We start from the raw sequence: 23,008 nt of genomic DNA, 5'->3' as shown, positions 1-23,008 counted from the left end.
TTCTCATTCCCTGCATTTCCTCTCAGTTATGTTTCTGGGCAAGATTCTTTTATTGTCTGGATCCCAGTTCCTTCATCTCTAAAGCTTGGAACACATCAGGGGGAAGACGGGGGTACCAGCATTTCAAATACCTGCACCCTTGTCAAGATTCCTCCACCATTCTATCCCTTGAACTCTTTTGAATGGTGGTTCCTTGGCATGAACTTTAGAGCATGCCTTCTTTAGAAATAGAGTCTCCGTGGGTGGTAATTAGTTAAGGATCTCAAGATGAAGTCATCCTTGATCACGTCTATTGACTGGACTCTTTCTAAGAGAAAGGAGAAGGTTTGAACCCATGGAGACACACAAGAGGAGGCCACGTGGAGGCAGAGGCCACATGGAGGCAGAGGCCACGTGGAGGCAGAGGCAGGAGTGGGAACAATGGATCCATGAGCCAATGATCATGAGAAGCTGGCTGGGGAGAAGCAGTCCTGCATGCTAATTCCAGGCTTCCCGTCTGCAGAACTGTGTGAGAAGACATCCTGTCACTTTTGAGCCGCCATGTTTGTGCCAGTTGGTCACAGTATTCTAGGAATTTTAGCACAGCTCTCCTTCTGACTGGGTTCACACTCAGCCTTGGAGTTCTCAGCACAGACATATGAGCAGCTGCTTGCTAGTCAGTCACCTGAAACTGACATGAGAAACGGAAGTTGGCTAGTGTTCTTGGGCCAGATGGGACCCAGACTGCCTTTTCTTTGAGGACTCCTGACTCTGTTTATCCCAAATTCCTTCCTGATCTCCTCCACATTACAAGAATATCTCACTATCGTCTGTATACGAGTCTGAACATTGTCTGAATGGTAGGTGGGTGGGATGAGCTCTGAATTTGTGTGTGTGTGTGTGTGTGTGTGCAGATGCGTGTGAATATGTGTATGTTCATGTTGATGCCAGAAGATGATAGTGGATATCAAATGACGTCTTCAATCACTATCCACCTCGTCTATCGAAGCACAGTCTGTTACGTGAACCTAGAACTCACTGACTTCACTGACCTAAGCTAGCCAGCTTGTGATGAGGATCTGACCTCAGCCTCCTGGGTGCTGGGATTACACACAGGCCATGTTTGTCTGGCATTTATATGGATGCTAGAGATCTAAACCCAGTCCTCACAACTACATGGTAAATGCTTTACCCTGAGAGGCCTAGATTTGGATTTTACATAATACATACATACATACATACATACATACATACACACACACACACAGCACACCTTCAGGTCCTTGCCTTCTAGTGCCTGGCTATCATGGCCCTCAGAGAGATGTATATATATGTTTCCATCTTTGTGGGAACTAAAAAGCTAAATGCGGAGGTACAGTAGGAAAGGTGATGATGAATAGAAGGAGTAACTTCTAGCACTCTATAACATGGCAGGATAGCTGTGGTTGACAGCAATGCGTTGTTTCAGAGTAACATTGAATGTCCTCAATGCATAAATGACTGAGGTCATGGATATGTCAGGCCTCACTGCGATCTGTACGCTCTGAATGTCACACTGTATCTCATAAATATATATAACAATGACTATGCATCAGTTAAAGATAAAATACATTTTGAAAAGTCAGCTTCCTCCTTGGTTCTTGGACAAAGCATCCAAAGACAAGCTATGAAGGTCGCTTGATCAGCCACATCAGCGACCATCAAAAAGCCAGAAGAAGCTGCTTAATGAGTCACCACTGCCAGGGCAAGGGGCTCCGGAGGCGTGGAGTCCCAGGGTGCACGATGTTCTTGATCAGACAGGTGCTCTTGGTCTTCTCTTGGCATTTGCTCTTACCAGGAGCCTGCCTTAAATCTGCTGTAGGCAAGCTCACAGCAAGTCCCTTCTCAAATGCCAATAATGACCCTGCAGGGCATCCTCTCTCCACAAAAGGGCCGGCACTGCCTTTTGCAGGTATCCTTTCAAAGGTTATTTTGAGGGGGAATAAAAATACCAGAGTTAGCCTGAGAAGGGATGCAGCAAAACTCCATTCTTTCTCCACAGAGTGGGGATCTGTTTTTAATGCAGGGTGGCATCTGCTTCCATAGGCTCGTCATTTGAAGAGCTGAGGGATTCAGAGAACATGAGGCCCAGCAGCCCCCTCATTTCCCAGTTCCCCAAAATGAAGGGATTAGGAACACAGCTCAGCTGGCAGAATGCTTGCCTAGCATGCTGGGCTTAGTCCCCAGCCCTTCCTATACTGAAGTCAGCACTCCACACTCCAGAGGTGGAGGCGAAGGGCTCAGATGTTGCAGGTTGTCCTGGGCTATGCCAGGCAGTCTCAAACACACTGAAAACAAATCCCAAGGAAAGACATGGCATTCCTCAGGCCACATGTTTGATAAATGTCTGGGCTGGAAACAGAGTTCCCGACTCTGGTATTACCACCTGCCCACAGTGCCTGAGCCAGGGAAGCTTTCAGAGAATGAGACACTTTATCCCATTCTCTCTCCACCAGCAGGCACCACTTTCCACAGAATGTACAACTGTGGCCTCTTCAGCCATCCAGCCAGGTGCTTCCCAGTTGATATGTGTATCAGGGACAAATTCCTCTCAGAGGGAGTCAGCCTTGAATGAGGGTCCCTGGCTCCTTCTGGTAGTGAAGAGATGACCTGAGGTGATGTCTCTATCCCCAAGCTAGGTTGATAACTTGGGAAAGGTGTGGTACCCAAGCAGCAGGCTTGAGGGCAGTGGTTCCCAACCTCCCTAATGCTGCAATCCTTTAATACAGTTCCTCATGCTGTGGTGATGCCCAACCATAACATTATTTTCATTGCTATCTCATAATTGTAATTTTGCTACTGTTATGAATTGTAGTAGAAGTATCCACGATATACAGAGTATCCGATAACTCGCAACCTGTTACAGCCTACAGTTGAGAAACGCTGCTTTAGGATATCCAGCTCAGAGGCAAATTCTGGATGTATGGCCTTTGACACATTCCCTCCCTCTCTCATGCCTTGATTTACTCAATGATACAACAAGGATGTCCGCAGTGCCTGCTTCATGGTATTGATGCACGCATCCGTGTCTGTGACGAGCTGATGTTGGAAACAGTACTTCATGTTATTAGAAAAAAGGTCATGAGAGCTGGCGAGAGGGCTCAGCGGGTAAGAGCGCTGACAGCCCTTCTGAAGGTCCTGAGTTCAGATCCCAGCAACCACATGGTGGCTCACAACCACCCGTAATGAGATCTGACGCCCTCTTCTCGTGCATCTGAAGATGGCTTCAGTGAATTACGCAGGAGTGAGCGGGGCCAGCAGAGGTCCTGAGTTCAATTCCCAGCAGGCACATACATGATGGCTCATGGCCATCTGTACAGCTACAGTGTACTCATACACATAAAATAAATAAAATAAATCTTAAAAAAGAAAAAGGTCACTAGGTCAGTACTACTTTCCATGCTACTTGCAGCTTTGTCTTGAGGCCCTCAAAAGCAAGGTTCACACCACGAATTGCATGCACTGCCTTGCTTCTCCCTCTTAAATCAGCATTGTTGGTTTTAATTTTCTGGTGCATCACTTGTTGTGCATAAACGAAAGAATATAGAAAGGTTCAAGGTATCACACAACTTAGAAATAACCCCTGGGAACACATGGTGCACTTTCCGATTTCTTCTTTGTATTCACATGACAGCATGTGTCTTTCCATCACTACGAAACACAGCAGAGATGGAAAGTCGGGCTGGCCGGACTCTCACAGAGCCAGATTTCAGATCAACAGTGCTTCAAGCCTAGGCCATGTAGTCACAGAGTCTGGGCTCCTGATGGCCCCCCAGTGGCCAGTGGCACTGCTTGCATCGGGCCTCTACCTTACTCCCACCTGCTTTGCCTTGATGTTCTTATCTCTTGAGAGGTATCGAGACAGGACAAGGCACAATGGATTTCAGAATGATAAGGGACAAGCAGAGAGCTCAGAGACCCTGCAGAGAACATGCAGCTGTGTGAATGCCACTGAGGAAGTTGTGAGAAACAGCAACTCACTGGGGGACCTTCCAGCAAGCATTTTCTCTTCTGAACATCCTGTGCTCTGGAGTCTGAGTACACCTGCTTCAGAACCACCAGGCAGGAGGATGTCATCAAAGCGCATCTATGAGTAGATTCTTTAAAACCCTCTCTCCTGAGCTCGACAATATCATAGCGCTGTCTTCAGAATGATGCAGATGCCAGCACGGATCATTCGCTCTTTTAATCACTTCCCCAAATTCCAGCTTTTAGAAACTATTGGCATTTCCTTTTGTTAGCATGCTCATCACTAGCTACCCGCCGCTTCTGCCTCAGCCATGAACTGATGATTATAGGAACTCCATCCAACTCTTCCAACGCATGGTCATGGTCTAGAACGTCCAAGCCTGTCTAGCCAACTGGATCCATCTTCATCAGCCTGGATATCAACACATCTCACCTTAACTGAGCTAGGCCATTGACACCAACCAGCCCAGGTGATAAAACTATCAAAAGGCTTCACAAGGGCACAGTCACCTCCCCTCCCTCTAGTCCCTGGGCTCCACAGCATGGCTTCCCCCATCAAGGCTTTTATGATTATAGCTGTACCTGCTTGTCTCCACATGGACTTTGAATCTCTGATTCTAAAAGGAGATAGTGTTGCCTCGACACCTGTCATGGCTAATAATGGTTCCCACGGACAGACAGTCCTCATCCTGGAACTCTTACTGTTTTAGAACAAAGTCTTTGCAGGTGTGAGTAATGAGAGTTCTTAAGATGAGCAGAGGAACCTATGTTGTCAGGGTGAGCTCTTAAGTGTCCCAGGTGGCCTTACAAGAGACTAACCGAGCAGGAGGTTGTGACAGGGAGACTGAGAAGCTGAGGCGAGATGTGGTCACAGCACAGGGGTCCTGGCACCACAAAGAAGAGAGTGACAGGTTCTCTGCTGGAGTCTTCCGGAGGAATTCAGACAAGCTGAACCCCAGTGGGGGACCAGAACTGCTAATTTTGGATTGGAGGCCACCAAAATGTTTCAAGATACCAGGTTCATAGTCATTTCTTATGGCGGCCACAAAAACCCTGCTGGGCAGCGTGAAGGAGTTATAAGGTGGAAGATGTAGGTGTATTAATACACACCTTTAATCCCAACAGTCAGGAGGCAGAAGAAGGCTGATCTGTTGTGATTTTGATGCCAGTGTGGTGTACATAGAGAGTTCAAAGCCAACCAAGGATACGTAGTGAGACTGAAAAACCAAAACAAAATACCCTTGCCGAGAGGAAGGACACCCTTGTGTGTCTTTGTGTTGTCAAAGGAGTGCTGCTTATAAAGAAAGGGATTTGGCTTCCTCCAGAAATCAAATCTGTCATCTGACATTCCAAGTGTCACAGAGTGGGTATGATCTCTAGGAGCTGGGAGGTTCTGTTCCTTTTGACTTTTCCAAAGCACTTTGCTCATGGCTCAAGAGAAAGGATCGTAGTTTCTTTAGCTTTCTCCCCCAACTCCTCTGGGTTCACCAAGCCATGGACAGAGAACACCAGGAAGGAACTCATAGGCTGGATGGAGCCCCAGCCACACAGCTAAACATCAGGAAGTGACAGACTTGCCTGTCAGCGCTTTGCACAAGTTCTATGAAGGGATCTGAACTCGTGACTGGGTAGATCTGTCCCATGAAGCATGTCCCTTTCAAGGGTGGTGTGGTGTGTTATTCATACATCCTGTTGATACTGCCCTGCAGTAGTTTTAGGGAGCTGAGCTACAACTAACTAGCTCTCCAGCCCCAATCGGAGGCCCATGTTAGTTTGTGGACTGGCTGGCACGCACTAGAGAAACCACAACACAAATAGAAAGTAAGAATGGGCTTTAATTCCTCTTGGGAATCTCTGAAAACAGTAATTGTGATTCTAGAGAGCAGAGATGCAACATAGTTACAAATTGGGTTAGCCTTATAATAGAACTCATTGTCTGGAGTGCCTGGAGATGCCCACCATCTGGTGAGAGATGGAGGTACAGATGGTCAATGTTAGGTTTGTTTGGGTTGGGTTTGGTTTGGTTTGGTTTGGTTTGGTTTGGTTCGGTTTGGTTTGGTTTGGTTTGGTTTGGACTCTGGTGGGGCTCCAGTCTCCTGGAGCTTAGACTAGGCTTACATAGCCTGCTCCCACCTAGGAAGTGCTGGACTCGCAGGCCTGCGGGGGTCATAACTGGTGCAGTGGTGACTGTTACATCAGCTACATTTTCCCCAAGGTTGTTTTTGTATGGTTCTGTTTTGTTTTAGAAGTTATCTACTAGTAATACTTAATACTCCCCACTCCCAGACCACACTCAGCAATTTTTTTCCTTAAAGTCTTGTGGGTAGGCCATTGGGATGACCTACTGGATGAAGGTTCCTGCTGTGTAACCCTGGTGACCTAAGTTCAAACTGACCCCCAGAAGTTGCCCTCTGACCTCCACACACTCACTTTGGGCATGTGCTAGCACATCATACATATACATACATAGGATGACGCCTAAAATGAAATGTAAAGAAAAATGCCATTTGCTTTTTCAGAAGCTATAACCTGTGTTAGTTTATTTCTTGACCTAAGTTTAAACAAATCTGATTTCACATGTTGTCTAGTTAGTCTCCCATCAGTCTAGTCTTAACCTGACTCAGTCAATAGGCAGTGAGTGGAGACAGTTTGGTTTGAGAGATGAGTGGCAAATGTCCAGAGTCCCGAGTCACACTGCATTCCTGTTTTTTCTTTGCTGAACGTCAGAAAATGCCCAGGCTCCCCTATTCCCACATTTTCTCAATAGGGCCCAGCCTCCTGCTGAGCCAGCAGGTCAGAGGGGTGCCCTTTGGGTGTGTGTGTGTGTGTGTGTGTGTGTGCATGTCCTGGTCTGCATGTGTGTGTTTCCTGTTGCATGCGTGTGGTGGATTTGGGGACGGGGTTGGGAGCTTGTTCATTTCGGAGGTGGTCTGTAAATTTCATGTTGGTTCTATTGTGGCGTAAACTTCCCATCTAGCCTGACACAGAATTGGCACCAGAGACCTCCTAAGTGCACCAAGTGGGTTGGGGGAGTGTGTGGCATTTTGTTTAACCCTCGTGTGATACGATAATTCCAAAGTGTTTCCTTTCTGCCTAAAACTGGGAAGGCCTGCTGAACAGTCTCCATATACCTGAAAGTCTGTCTTCTTTGAGCTGCCAGGAGGTGCTTGGCACTGGGAGGTCCTCAGGGGAGGAAGGAGGCTTGGGAGATGGCTAAAAAGGACAAGCTCCTACCAAGAGAGCAGCGGGGATGACCCCTTGGAAGGGAGTGACCAAGCGCCTCTATCCCAGCTGACTCCCCAGGGTGAGGGCTGCCCATGTGTCTCCTGGGCAGTACTTACTTCTGTGATGGTTTGAATGTAGAACAAAATCTACAATTGAAGGCATGATCTGTCGGCTGCTTCCACCTCTGAATTCTGTTCTATCCCCTTGTGGGATACACACTATGGTATATGAAATTAGACCTCATTATTGAACCTGTCCATACTGAGGGAATCACCACTGTGGCCATAGTTTCTCAGGGAAGAGGGCTGAGCCAGACACTGTACCTTCTTAGTCTTTATCAGCTGAAGTAAGATTAATGATTTCCATGGGTGCTTCTATGGCTAAGTAAGCATCTCTCTTACTGGTTTACGTATCTTACCTGTTAAACTTCAAGTACCATCTTCTTAGGAGAAACCAAGGGTTGGAAATAATTTTTTTTCAAGTACCTCCAACTAGTAAATTGGGGCTCTGCAGGAGAATACGCTGTAAATTCAAGGCCAGCGTGGGCTGCATAGTGAATACCAGGCAAGCCAGAGTTACATAACAAGAGTCTGTCTCACAGAATAATAATAAACAAGGATCCTGGGATTTGAACCTAGCTGTGACTGTGCTTGCCCTAGGACCCATCAGGAAGTCAAGTCTCAAGGTATGAAAATAGAGATTCAGAGAGAACAAAACACTAAGCTGATTGCCATCACCAGTACTGTCCTAGTTAGGGTTTACTGCTGGGAACAGACCCCATAGCCAAGGCAAGTCTTATAAAGGACAACATTTAATTGGGGCTGGCTTACAGGTTCAGAGGTTCAGTCCATTATCATCAAGGCAGGAATATGGTAGCATCCAGGCATGGTGCAGAAGGAACTGAGAGTTCTACACCTTCATCTGAAGGCTGTTAAGAGAATACTGGCTTCCAGGCAGCTAGGAGTAGGGTCTTAAAGTCCACACTCACAGTGACACACCTACTCTAACAGGGCCACACCTACTCTAACAGGGCCACACCTACTCCAACAGGGCCTCACCTTCTAAGAGCGCCCCTCCTTGGGCCAAGCATATACAAACCACCACAGCTACCCTCCCCCATATCCATCTGAAACCCCCTACTGTGCAGTGGCAGAAATCCCTTTCATGGGATCTTTGGAGACTGAGTGTGACGTGCTTTCCTGGGATCGTAGGAAAAGGCCAGAGTCCCTAGTCTGAGTGCGAGTGAGGAGACTCTTGGGATGAGGCAAGAGCTATGTCATGTGTCTCCCTGGCCACAAGCATGCCAAAGCTTTGTCCTCCAGTGTTCCCTAGTATCCTAAAGCTGCAGGAGAAAATTCAAAGCATCGTTCTGCATTTTAATCTTTGAAAAGGAAGTTAGGCTATGGTATAAAAAGTGTGTGTGTGAGGGGGTTGTTACTTTCATATAGGGATATAACTATATTTAGTAAAATGTACTTGGCTTTCTTTGGACTGTAATAACAAGACTACTATGACCTGGGTGACTAAAATAACAAGTACTTATTGCTTATGGCTCTTGAGCCTTGAAAGTCCAAGCTCAGGATCATAGAAGAGGATGCTGGCAGATCTAGGTCTAGTCTGCAAATGGGCATCCTATTATATGGCATAGAGAGGGAGCAAGCTCACCTGTCTTTTCTTACAGAGACACTAAGTCCCTTTCACCAGGACTCTACCCACCCAAAGTCCCCCCCCACACACACACACTCTTCATGCCGTCACACTTGGGGATTAGGAGCTCAGTGTATAGATTGGAGCTGGACACAGCAGCAGGTCCACCCTTACACGAGTCATGGTTTCCCACGCCTTAACAACTTTATCAAGCCATCCAGGCAAGATGTGGTGCTTCCCCATCTCCCTTAGAAGATCCCTGCCCCTTTCCAGTCAAGCCTGTTCTGCCACTGAGCTCCTCCACTCTGAAGGAGCCAGAAGAATGCGGAATAAGGCTTTGGTGATGGGGCCTGAAGCAGATCACACCTCCTAGCATTGTGTGTGTGTGTGCCTCCCAGCCCTCTCTACATGCTTGCTGGATAACGTTGCCTGTTACAGAAGCACTGAGATAGGTTTAGTCTGCACATCACAACATCACGTGACCTGACTCAGGGTTCATCCGATCACAGTCCACACACTTCCAAGAGTCAGCCTGGACGTCCATGGGCATCATACACAGAGACTTCCCTCTCTACATAAACCACTCCACGCATTTAAAGATGACGTAGGCTCTATGCCCTTTCATAGATTTAGGTAGTTTGCTGCAATAGATCAGATCCTCGGTGTAGGATTCTGTTCTTTGTCATGCTTCATGACTCCCTGTGTGCAGGCATGAGTTCTCCAGGCACGCTCAGTGGGCGTTCCAGTTTAGCATGCGTCCAGGTTACTGATGGGAGCACTAACTGTGCTCCCCGGCTTCACATATCCTGAATGTGAAATAATCTTAAGACTCGTGGTGCTCACTCTGCGAAGGTTAGTTATACATGAAGAATAATTCATGTATAATAAAGCATGCTAAACCCAGAGCGCCAGCAGGCTGAGCCTAAGTCAGTCTCCCCTGCTGACTCAGGAGGGAGTGTATGCCTCCTGCATGCCTCCACATGCATCACAGTGGTTTCCATTTAATCTGTGTAGAATTTCCAACTAACCAACTAACAGAGAACGTCAGCTAGTAGAGTATCGGGTGCAGCTTTCTCATCGGCATGCTGTGCACAAGGTTTCAATAATGGGTAAGAAAAGCATGCCCAGAATAAGGTGAAACCTTAGCAAAGAAACTGAATTTCGAAAGAAGATGATTTCCACTCCTAAAACAGAGGGGGAAGCAAGCGCATAGATGTCAGAGTCAGCCAGACTTGCTTCGGGTCTGAGCTTAGTCACTTAGGGACTGGGTGACCTTGAGCAAGCAGCTGACTACCCAGCAGAGCCTTAGTTGCCTCATCTGTGAAATGGGGCTAAGACGGTTACAAATCATATTCCTTTGTTGTGTGTATTGGATAAAAATACATGAGTAAGCCCCGCAGAGCTTGGTGTGAGTCTTGCCATGTAGCAGTTTTTCACAAACACCAGTCTAGGACCTGATGTTTTGTCCACGCATTCTCAGGCAGACAGGTATCACCTCTGTGTTGACCAACTATTCTGGGATAGAACCCAGAGCCCTGTGGATGGTAGCCAAACAGGATTTCACTATGTAGCCCAGGCTGGTCTTGAATTCACAGTCCTCCAGTCTCAGCTACCTAAGTAATAGGATTACAGCTGCATACCACCATACTCAGCTCAGAGAGATCTCTTAAACTCTAATTCAGTTAGGGTTTCCCTCAGGGTCCATAGGATGGTGGTAGTCCAAGGCCAGAGCTCTGGGTCCCCTTCCAGTACCAAGCCTAGTGGCTCTGCTGTGTGTGTTCTGTATATGAGCACCTGTGACATCTGTCCTGTGATGGAGTGCTACTCTGAAAGTTTTGACACTGGTAATGTAAACCAATACCCATCATTCACGGAATGGAAAAGCAGGGCTCAAAAAGCCTGCTGATCTTCCTGGGTTCTCAGACACAAATCTCTTGTCTTCTCTGGCTAACCATCACCAATGCCCCCCAGCTCACAGATGGAAATGGCCAAGAGCAGAGAAGGCAGTGGTCAGTCAGCTGCCCAGTCTATCTCACATCAATCTCTAGATACCAAATCACCTCTGAGAGAAAGACCGTCCCTTTATCCCAGACCGCGGCTTGATACAGAGAAGCTTCCGTTTGTTTGTCTGTGGACAGTTAGAGATAGCAGGCCTCCTGGTAGTCTTCATATTTACCTGGGACCCCTTACCCTTCCTCTACCAGGCTATAGCTTCTCCAGCAAAGTACTGACATTTGCTCCGTCTCTAGCTACTGGCCACATCTCACTCCAGGGCCAGTGTCTTGCAAAGGTTTTTAAGAGGTCTCAGAGAGGGAGCCCTGGTAGCAGCAAAATACCTGCAGGACTGACTCCCCTCAGGCATTCGTTAGGGTCTCTCTCACTTACGTTATCAACCTCTGTTCCCAGCCTCTCAACATTGCCTACAGCCACATCTATAGCTCCTACCGGAACTTTGTGGGGCCCCCTCACTTCAAGACCATCTGCAGACTGCTGGGCTACCAGGGCATCGCCGTGGTCATGGAGGAACTGCTGAAAATTGTCAAGAGCTTGGTAAGGGAAGACTTGGGTGCTGCCATGGATGTTCAGTAGCAGGATTGGCTTTTCTGAGCTGAAAACCAAACCTCAGCTGCACCAGCTCTGCCAACCGACATCACCCCGGGGAGTCCTTGGTCCTTATTTCTTGGTGGTTCCTATATATCTCCTGGTGTATTTCTTTATACCTCCTTTTATATAGATTTTATTTCTATTTATGTATATGTATGTGTGACTGCCTGTATGTATATCACATGCATGCAGTACCCACAGACACCAGAAGAGGGCATTTGTGAGCCACCGAGTGTGGATGCTTTAGCAAGAGTAGCAAGTGCTCTTAACCCCTGAACCGTCTCTCTATCCCCGCTTAGCTGTACCTTGATCTATAGCTTTGTCTCCCCACTTGTGGCTCAGAACTCACTCCTTGTTTTTGCTGACTGGACTGAGAAATCCTGATTTTGACATTCAAAGCCAGATCACTACCCATTCTGCCCAGCTATCCTCTCCTGATTGAGGATGATGGGCTGGGTATGTAGCTCATTCAGTCCCGAACTTGCCTGATAGATGCAAAGTCCTTGGTTCAATCCCTGTTGTCCCCATATTGCTGGTTGCTGTGATGGTACCAACTTGTCATCCCAGCATCCGGGAGGGATGTGTGTTCAAGATCATCCTCAGCTACCTAGTAAGTTCAAGGCCATCATAGACTACATGAGACCCTTTAAAACAAATGAACAAACATTTTTTTTTCATGAACATGGCAACATCTCTAATCAATCACCACACCTTGTAACCTTGGGATATCTTATTGGCCACTGCCACCAATGATGCATTGTCTGTCAGGGAGTTCTGTATCCCTTTACCAGCGTTCTGTGTGCGCCCCGAGTATTGCCATCTGAACCTTCATTTAATTCCCTGCAGTGCCACTGAAGCAGGGCCTGACCATGGAAATGAGATTTCTCTGGAAACCTGAGCTCCAGGAGAGAAATAACATAGCCAACCACATACAGAATAAACCAAACCCACTTGCTCAGGCTGGTTCTTGAGAAACAACCCTGAGAAGCTATAGGTCATTAAGGACTACCATGCCAAGTTCTGAGTAAAACAGGAAGATGCTGTCATAGATTAAAGATGTCTTGGGAACGAGGAGGAGGAATGTGCTGTGATTTTTCTTTTCCATGCCTAAATTAGACTACGTACATTTATCTCCACAGTTCCCTGCCTATATTACATTTAGTCTCATAGCATCAGGATCCCCAACCCTGAAAAAAAAATCCCATTCCAGCCGGCCATTGGTGGCACACGCCTTTAATCCCAGCACTTGCGAGGCAGAGGCAGGTGTATTTCTGAGTTTGAGACCAGCCTGGTCTATAGAATGAGTGCCAGGATAGCCAGGGCTACACAGAGAAACCCTGTCTCAAAAAACCAAAAGAAAAAAAAAATTCTATCCCACATCCATTATAAAGTCTACTATCTCTTTTTTTTTTTCTATAAAGACAAAGGGAATATTCGCCCTCTTTTAAGTACTCTGCCCACAGTGTCAACTGCAAGGCACTGTGCCCTACAGTCAGCCCAGAGGTACACGGAGTGGCAGAGGGCCAGCCCACGCCAGCTCATCTATATTCTTACCTTGCAGCTCCAAGGCACCATTCTGCAGTACGTGAAGACGCTCATAGAGGTGATGCCCAAAATCTGCCGTCTGCCTCGGCACGAGTATGGCTCTCCAGGTAGGTGAAAGGAAAGGCCTCCTCACCTGAGGTAGGGCAGGGCCTCCTCCAAACCTCAGTCTCTGAAACTGCCAAGTAGCTGACTTCTTTGGCTGTGGCTGCCACCGACTGGTTAGTCTTTAGTCGTTTGAGCAGTGGTATCATCCTTGGTCAGGAACAGCTACTGATCCTCCGGGGATGCACGCTAGCCAGCTGGAGGTACGCCGCAAGTGTAAAAGCATTTAAACTAGTGGTTCTCGTCCTGTGGGTTCAAATGACCTTCAATGGTCCCCTAAGACCATTGTAAAACACGGACATACATTTACATTCCAACTCATAACCGTAGAAAAATTACAGTTAGGAAGCAGCAACAAATGTAATGTATGGTCGGGGTCACCACAAAATGAACTGTATTAAAGGGTCCCAGCATTAGCAAGGTTGAGAGCCACTGGCTTAAACAGTGAGGGAAAAGCTTTACACATTTGGTCTTTGGCACCTCTAGCAGGCCTTCCTGTTTTCCTATCTAGAGGAGGTGAGTACCCCAGGATAGCAAAGATAAACTGAGGTATTTTTTTTTTTTAACCACTCAGTATGGGAATAGATAGAATTTATACATTTGGTGCCTCGTATTTTTTGTTTCCAAAAGTTAAGACATAATTTTCCACTTGTGTGATTTAGAACAGGAAGAGAATGAAGCTAGAGGCTCTGGGGTCCAGGTCTAGCTGATCCACTTCCTGTCTGTGTGACTATGGGGGTGTCACTTGCCTACTCTGAACCGCATCTGGAAAAGGATGAGAATGCCTAGTTGATAGTATGATGAGTAATAAATGAGATTTTAGGTAGAATACCTAACTCCACAGATAATACTTATAAATAATCATCTTCTGTTAAAAATTCAGATCCCTTCTGAAGGGACAGATGGGCCACAGCTGTTCCATTTGGGATTCTGGGTGTGTTTTATTTTGCTCCAAATAATTTGTGTCAGCCTCCTGAGCTTTGTCTAGTGTTGACCCTTGCATGGAACCCCACCCTCACACTGGCATGTTGATGGCTGCTAAGTCTAGGGCTCAGTTGTCGCAGCCCGTAAACCTGGCTCACCGGTGTCCATGTCCCGCTGCCCTTCCCCCTGTGGCTGTCAGGGATCCTGGAGTTCTTCCACCACCAACTGAAGGACATCATCGAGTATGCAGAACTCAAAACAGATGTGTTCCAGAGCCTCCGAGAGGTGGGCAACGCCATCCTGTTCTGCCTCCTCATAGAGCAAGCTCTGGTAAGTCCTGAACCCACAGAAACCATGGTGTGCCTAAGTTGGAGGGACCCCAGCACATACCCAGGGGCCAAGGCTTCAGCCCCAACAAGGATGGTTTCATTCCTGAAGGTCAGAAATCCAGAGGGGACAGAGGTTCTAGAGACACTCAGACCCAGGCTCCAGCACTGGCTGTACCCCTCACTGGTCAGACCTAGTCCTCAGAGCAGGTGACCAGGTCTCAGTCATCCGTTCTTTTGTAAAGCACACTGCCAACTGGCACTGTGCTGGGGGTAGGAGTGGCAGTCACCAGCGGCTGCCTGCATCCTGTGTGTGCTCATGCAGGATGCAGCAGATTTGGATCTTGCTGAATGCAGGGGCAAAATAGTCACAACCAAGAGTGGCAAGAGCTTGCTAGTTACAGCAGGCAAGAGGAGCATAGGGTTATTTTTCCATGAACAAAGAAAGCATGGGGACTTTATCCAAGGAACCTATAAATATTTATACAGAAAGCCACATATTGAGGAGCATGCCCAGTTAAGGACTGTTCCTGGGCATGTTTAAGGTCATAATTTTAAAAGATGTATAAAAGGATTTAAAAAAAAAAGAAAGTATCTTGCCTGCATGTATGTATGTGCACCATATGTGTGCAGTACCTTCACAGGCCAGAAGAGGGTGCCAGATACCTCAAAACTGGGGTTATGGATGATTGTAAGCATCCTTGTGTATACTGAGAACCAAACCTAGGTCCTCTGCAGGAGCAGCCAGCATGCCTAACTGCTGAGCTTTTCTCTAGTCCCTAGAAAGGATATTTAAAAAATGAATGTGACAGACAGAAATGCCTGTGAGCATGCTCAGTTTTTAGCTGAAAATACTTTAGAATGTGTGGGCCCCCAAAGTATCTGCCTTGTTGCCATGGAAATAGTGTTGATAATGTCTGTAGTGCTATGAGGGGCAAGCATGGGGTGGAGGTGGGCAATATACATAAGCTGGTGAACACTCCTTGGTAGGTTCAGGGGAAGGTTTTTATCGTAGATATGAGAGAACGGCCAGAAGCATCCTGAAGAGTCCAGAGCAGAGAGAGAGAGAGAGAGAGAGAGAGAGAGAGAGAGAGAGAGAGAGAGAAGCAGACAGAGTGTGTCCAGACTGGACATGGCTGACAGAGAATCGGGAGCAGAGCAGGGTGGGGGACATGGAAAGAGGAAGGCGTGTGGGAGAACAGAGAGGAGGAGATGGAGCCAGGGAGACAAAGAACATTGCTGAAATATCAGGATCAGAAGGGGCATGAGTAGCTGCAGGAGGAAAGCCTGGGAGGCGGAGGGAGTTTAGAGTAGGGAGGAGGCTGGAAGAGTGTGGATGCTAAGGCTTTGAAGTGTGTACCGGGTACTTGGGTTACTGAGGGAGCTCGAGGGCCTGCATGTGCTTTGGTGTGTTGATGGACAACAGTAGCATCCTAAAGGCTGAAACAAGGATGCCTGCCTGTGTAGACATATCTCAGGAAGCCTGGGACCAGCCCGTTTGCTGACTAGTGGGTCATCTGCATCCCTGGCCTTTTTCTACTCATGTGGCTTACCCAGAGTGATGTGTTTATAAAGAGATGAAGAGATATAAGAATATGTTCTATGGGAGTACAGTGAGATGTGAGGGGAAGGGAGTGCCTCTGCGGGCCCCAAGGCATCCCTTCCCTCTGAGGGACCAGCCACACAATGGTATAGTATAGACTAGAGTTTATTCGGGGCATGAGGAGGGGGAGTTAAGAGGGTGGTAGAGGCAGAAAAAGGCAGAGAGAGGGAGAGAGAGGAGGAGAGAGGGAGAAGAGAGGAAAAGGAGAGGAGGGGAGGGGAGGGAAGGGGAGAAGAGAGGAGAAGTGAAGAGAAGAGAGGAGAAGAGAGGAGAGGAGAGGAGAGGAGAGGAGAGGAGAGGAGAGGAGAGGAGAGGAGAGGAGAGGAGAGGAGAGGAGAGGAGAGGAGAGGAGAGGAGAGGAGAGGAGAAGAGAAGTAGAGTGACAAGGAACATACCTAGCTATTGCCAGGTAACTATGGGGAGGATGTGCTGTTTAAAATAGTAGAATTCACTGTCTAGAAGAGGCAGAAAGCATCCAGGATGGACAGGCATAAGAAGGCCAAGCAGGAGCTGAAGGCAAGAGACAGCCAAGCAGCAGGCAACCTCTGGCCACAAGACACTGGCGGAAGCTGTTGGGGGATTGTGAGCTGGAAAGGGGGGAACTGACTTTTTCGAAGGTATTATTGGTCACAGGGAGAAAGCAGCAACTGAAGAGAGTGAAGGAGAAGGATATGGCTATTGTCAGTCTGGGTCCATGGAAGAAGGGGGGCTGGGTAGCGAGAGACACACACACAACAAAGGCAAAGAAGAAGGAAGCAGTCACTGTGAGCGCTGCAGAATAAGGATGGAGAGGATCATTCATTGGTCTGTGTCATCCCGGGTGAGCCTGGGCATGCCATGCTGTCTGTCTTTACCCTAATGTGAGGCACTTGGACCAGCTGCTCTCAGACCCTCACTGCCTCAGAGGCTCTAAAATGGCCCTGTGGTGCATCCTCTGTGGGACGTAATTGTATTCTCCTGTAAATGGACTCTGGAGACAGCTAATGGCTCCTCTTCCTGATCCCAGGTTCTTTAACAGGGATCAGTGGGTCTGGGTTACTATAGCAACATAGCCTTCAGAAGTCATAAGGAGAAGTAGCAAAAATTGATCAAGGCCTCAAGAGCACGAGGAGGAGGTAGAAGTGGGGAGAGCAGACATGTGAGCCCCCGCTTTCAGAAGCTGTGAGAGCCCTCACTTCACACAGGAGATGATGCTATCTATCACCGTGGGCTAACTCCGGGAGAAATGCCTTTCCCAGATCTATTGCTAAGGGCAAAAGGACACTCAGCATCTATATTCTCCTAGCTGACTCTACTCTGCCCAAGGGCACAAACATAACAGTGTGGAAAACACGTCAGCAGCAGAGAGACCGAAACAGAGAGTGATACAAATGTGTGTGCTGACCCCGGTCCTGGACGGCTGGGCGAAGCAGGGCAACACAGACAGGAATCATGCTCCCCAAGGCAGAGGACGCTTCTCCTCTGACAAATGGGGAGATCTCCGACTATTTTGTGCTTGCCCAGTTAACAACAGGGCATGGGGGTTCCAGAGCCTTTTGAGTTCAGAGAGTGGAAATTAAATCTGTAAGCGGTGTATCAATTGTTCTTATTAAAAAGGCAAAGAGAGAAAGGATGGGAGGTGACAAGGAAGGGAAGGAAAAGGAGGGGGGAGAACAAAGGAGAGGAAGGGAAGGTGTTAGTGTGGGTATAGGGGGTGGGGGGTGGGGAGAAGGAAGATAGAGGGAGGGGAAGGCTAATGGCCTTCCATGAAAGAGCTGTGGAACTGGACCATCCATTCTTCTGAGACTGACACCCTTCACAAGAATAAGGTCAAACAGTAGTTTTTCACCTTGAGTACGAGAGAGAGTGTAGAATAAAAAAAAAAAAAAATTCAAGTTTATAAATGCAACATGGGGTTACATGTTTAAAACAAACAATCTGTAGAGTAACCCACTAAGGAATAAACAGGAACTAATCAGGCCTAGTGATCAGCAGTCAGTTTGTCCCTAGATTTGAGGAAAGAGACTCAGATTAGAAGTCAATAAGGGCATTTATCCATACCAAGAATGGCTTATTACTTGGAAGTCGTATTGGCGTGTTAGCATTGGCCCGGACATCAGGTTAAAAATGGTAATGATCAATAGCCACGAGGGTCGTGGGATAATCCTGTTGCCATGTTTTTTTGCCAGACCTTCTGCCTTCTAATAGATTTTCAGCTTTCACTTGTCATAGCTGCTGTATTGATAAATAAGCTACAGAGAGTTTCTCTTATTATCTGTGACCCGCCTTTCCCAGTTGATGGCGGTAACTCGGCTTTCATTTCAAGGTTTAAAGAATGTGCATTTGAAATGATAAATGTCTTCATTAAGTTATATGGTATGGGTCTCAAAATTAAGGCTGAGGTAGGAGTATAAAAGATCATGTACCTGGCTTTTTTCTCTTTGGTGGGGTTGTGTGGGGTCTTTAAGGAACACGTGCAGTCACATGTACAAATCTTAAGTGAACACCCTTGTAAGCACCAAGCCCATGTGACCCCCCCCCACCAAGTCTAGAAGCAGAGCAGTCACCATGGTGTAGCGAGTTCTCTGTGCCACTTTCCATACCTTCAAAGCTGCCAAGGGTCTGACTTCTGCCCCCGGAGCTTAGTTTTTCTCCTTGGAGCTCATCTAAATGGAATCATGCCATATATTTCTCCCTTCCTATCTGATGTCTATTGTTCAATGCTTTCTGTGCAGCTTATATTATAGATGGTTCTCGTGTATTAGTAGGTGAGTTAAATAACCTGATTTAGAACGACTAGATGCTAATGGCTAACGACTAGATGCTAATCTTAACTTGCAGTCTGATTGTGTCTGGAAGCACCTAAGGTGAACAGGTACTCCCTCCAGTTGTGTCTGTGAAGGACATTTCTAAAAGACTTAACTAGAGGGATGACAGGAAATGACTCATCCAGTGGACTGTGGTTGTGAGTGGAGAAAAAATGGGGGCGGGTATGGAGTTGCAGAAATGGCTCAATAATTAATCACCCATCACCCACAAGAACCATCTATAACTCCAGTTTTGATGTATCTGGCACCCTCTTCTGGCCTCTCATGGTACCTCAAGCATGTGGTACATATACATATATGCAGGCAAACACCTATACACATTAAAGAAAATTGTTTAAAAATTAAACAAAGAAGCCCAGAAGTGCAGGTGTGTTCTCTCTCTGCTCTCTGGATGTCATGACACAGGCTTCTCTGCCTTGCCACTCACCTTCCCAGCAATAATGAACTCAGACCCCCAAAACTGCGGGCCAAAAGAAACCGTTTCTTCCTTCACTTACATGGGGAATTTTGTCACCAGCAATGTGCGCACTTGAGGCTGTTGACCATTGGGTACTCTTATGAATTAGATGTGGTAAATACTGGACGTGTCTGTTGACAGGAGTGCGCTCTTCGTAGGCAGTTGGATTTAATCACAGTCATTCTGGGTGTGTCCCAGCATCTCATTGTGGTTTTGATGGACCTAAGGGTACCCAGCCTTTGCTTTGTGTGATTGGTCATTTGGATTCCCTCTTAGGTAAAATCCTGTTAAGAGTTTTGTGTACTTTTTACTTGGGCTTCCCCATTGGTTTGTAGGTGTTGTTTACATATTATGGCTCTATGCATAGCAGATAGAGTGGAGCAGGCTTTTGTGGACGAGTTGTTTCTAAGGTTGATAAGTTCATTCCCTCCCCCACCCCGTCCGCCCACCCATGGTTAGTTTAGCCTTTTGTAAGACCCTGTCGAGCCTTAGCTTACCAGAGACCCCCCTGAGTGAATCACATGGAGCCTGATCGATGCAAAGAGCATGAGGATTTTTATTCCAGTGCACTGAGGCCATCCCAGACCCTAAGGAAGGGAGGTGACCCCGCACAGCTTGTTCAGTGAGCTTTTATACAATTTTCAGGGCAGTAGCCATTAGACGCGATGTGATTGGTAAAACAGAGTGACTTCTTAAACTGATTGGTCTTCAGGGAATGAGGTGGCAAGGACTTCCTTTATCCGAAAGTGGGCAAAGGTCCACCCTGTGATCTGAGGAATGTTAATTAGCCTTTCCCTTCTGAAGAGTTCCACTGTCTTCCCAAAGTTCCTGAGCTTATCTTATTAAGGAAATTCCTGGCCTCCTGGTGTTTTTCTGAGATGTCCCTGTTTACTCGGATCTTACACTTTCAAGGTGAAGCAAACCACTGAGTGCAATGTCTGGAATTCACACTGTTTTTTAGAAGAAGATAGAAATCTAATTCTGTTGGTTTTATACTGAAATAATGTCTACCTTCTAGGTGCAGGGTAAATGCTATGCTGGCATAGTCTCAGGTCTCAAGCCTGAGATCCTCCTGCCTCAGCCTCCTGTGTGCTGAGATCACAGGTGGACAGCACCACACCCAACTTGATTGCCAAGTATCTGTTGATGACTGGTTGTAGCAGGCTCTTAACAGCGGTGGAGTGGAATCCGATTCTTTTGTCATTCCCTCGACTTGGTAACGACTCTGTGATTCCCACGTTCTTATCCACACTGTGTGTGGCTTCTTACACATCAGCCAGTTTTGTGTTACACACACACACACACACACACACACACACACACACACACGCAGGCTGTGTGACAAGCATCCCATCTACCTCTGTAACTGTTGCTTATTTCTATCTTTGTAGTGCAGTGGGCCACAGTCACAACAGTCCAATTCTTACAGGTGAGGAGAGTCCAGACTCAACTCACGGAATCAGACACAGACCAGAGTTTCAGCCTCAGCCGGCTGGCCCTGAAACAAGATCATCCTTTGTTGGAGGTCTGTTCTGTATCTTACAGGATGCTGAGCAGCATTTCTTGACTCTGTCCACTAGATGGCAGTAGCGTCTTCTTCAGCTACAACAATACTGGCTCCAGCTATTGCCTGACCCTATTGAGAGTCCCTTATCTAGGGCAACTTCACGTTATTTTTGCATATGGTGAAACTAGACATCTCCAGACAATTTCCCAGGCTGGTTAGTTTTTATTCTCATTCAGCCATGTTAGGGAGCTTTGATTTCCTCGCATCTTTGTGAACTGTTAACGGTGTCTCTCTCTGTGATCAGACCTTTGAACAGATGTCTTTCAATAAAACGTTGATTCTGAGGGTGCTGATGTTCCCTGGGTTATGGCTAGCTCAGAAGATGGGCCAAGAGCCAGGTGTGGTCCAGAGTGCAGAAGCCACCCACTGAGGGACAAGGATATGTACACAGCCGAGCTGGTTAAGCTGGTTAAGGAGCTGGTTAAGCTAGTTAAGGAGCTGGTTAGGGTACGGAAGGCTGGGTGGCTAATGGCTTTGCATTCTGCAGCTAAGTGAGCCAGCCCTACGTGTGACCTTCTGCCTCCTGTTTCTGCCCATGTTCACCTCTCTCTGTTTTCCCTCATTGGGCGAGTGAAGTCAATTCCCAGTTGGGGGGTCGGGGGGGGGGGACAGATAAGCAGAAACTAAACAAAAATCACAATGTTGTGTTAAGATAGCTGCCGCTCACTTCCTGAAGATATTTTTCCAGATGGTTGTAGGCCAGCCTTTCTCCCATAAAACTGGTCGTTCTGTGGGCTTTAAACATCTGGTGAGCCAAGCATAGAAGACTGGCTGTGTCTGGGGGGGGGGAGAGGTTAGAGAGAGCAATAAGAGAGAAGAGGGTTTTCGGCTTCTTCTTTCCATTCTTGATCCTTCCCATGCATTGCAGCCAACAATTATGTCTTCCTTAAAAGGAGATGTCTGCACACTTAAATGGATATTATCTGGAGGGCTGGAAACTTAAAGATCAGCACAGGTTAGAAAGGTGTCGCAACACGGGCAGGTTCCAAATGAAGACTTCAAAAGGAAAAATGCTGGTGTGGTTAGCAAAGGGGACATTGCCTTGTAGGCCATGGTGCCTCGGCTGCAGGTCTTCCCCTGTTGATCAGACATGAATCTGAGCCAGGATGATAATTCTATTTTTCCCTTGACAGCCGAGCGTGTGGGGGAAGGGTAAGAGGTGAGTGTCACCTACGACTTTAGTCAGAAGAGGGGGGGGGAAGGGGGGGGAAACAGCATCCATGGTGCAGCCTACCCTGGCATGGAGGCACAACGAAATGCAGATTTATTTAGGTTGCACTGCAGAGAGCTGCTGGGATCCACAAGCCTGTGCAGCAGCAGGGACAGACATGGCGTGTCCTGGGTGGAGTTTTATCCACAAATAGAGACCCAAATGAGGACTGAAACCTCCACTCATACTTCCGCTGCAGAGGGTCGTGGTGGGTGTGGGAAGCCTGATTTTTTTGGCCTGTTCCACAGGCCCTTCAGGAAACCCCCACACTAACAACATATGTATCCATATAAGGGAATGTTTAGAGCTTGTGCATACTGACTAGGCCTGGCCCCGAGCCCCCTTCATACCAGAAAGCCAGAGTCCAGATGGGGGTAGCGGGAGACGCTTAGCCTCATTTGCTAAGTCAGTTCTTCAAGCATACTTGACAAAGACAGCCACCTAATACAAGAGTGGAATTTGTCTTTTTATTGCCTTAAGACTTAAAGCCACATGTTACTTAAGAAAACACTCTTTAGAGACTGGTCTCATGATTCTCTCTAATAAGTCAGCTGAAAATGCTCATTTTTCTTTTCAACCCAAGAGCAGAGCTTAATAGAGTCAAATGCCATTTTCCACATAAATCTGCCATCATGAGGATCACACAGACTTTTTAAAGATAAGCCCAGTGAATCTTGGTGATTCGCTTTAGCCAAGAGAAGCTGAGTTCTCGGCCTCAAAGACTCAGCGAATTGCGAACAGACTGGAGTTTGGCCTTTGGTGGAAGTCCTTCCAGCCCCTCAGTCTGAAATGAAGTATACTAGGGAAAGAACACGTTAAAGCAGAAAGCCTCACAAACTTAACCTACACTCCCTTTGAAGACTTTTGATGTGGCTTCCTTACGAAAAATCAGTTTTGGATTCTGATGCCAAACGCCTATTGACTTGTACTTAATTCTGCTCACAACAAATGGTTGTACAGGAGGCCCGGGTCCACTTAGCTTTCTTTCTTTTTTTTTTTTTTTT

The 23,008-nt window shown here is 47.1% G+C and overlaps 1 protein-coding gene across 2 annotated transcripts in view; it reads left to right on the top strand.

The window, feature by feature from the left end:
- Cyfip2 (cytoplasmic FMR1 interacting protein 2) overlaps positions 1–23,008 on the top strand; it is a 129,057-nt gene that overhangs the window by 82,574 nt on the left and 23,475 nt on the right. For both annotated transcript variants that reach the window (XM_031354271.1, XM_031354270.1), the window contains exons 24-26: positions 11,266–11,409; positions 13,025–13,115; positions 14,234–14,364. In XM_031354271.1, the coding sequence (XP_031210131.1) occupies positions 11,266–11,409; positions 13,025–13,115; positions 14,234–14,364 (366 nt within the window). The remainder of the gene's footprint in view (positions 1–11,265; positions 11,410–13,024; positions 13,116–14,233; positions 14,365–23,008) is intronic.

Source organism: Mastomys coucha, unplaced genomic scaffold (genome assembly GCF_008632895.1).
Source record: "Mastomys coucha isolate ucsf_1 unplaced genomic scaffold, UCSF_Mcou_1 pScaffold5, whole genome shotgun sequence".
In the NCBI taxonomy this organism is placed as follows: Eukaryota; Metazoa; Chordata; class Mammalia; order Rodentia; family Muridae; genus Mastomys; species Mastomys coucha.
The sequence above is the reverse complement of the archived record's forward strand: the minus strand, read 5'-3'. Positions and strand labels throughout refer to the sequence as shown.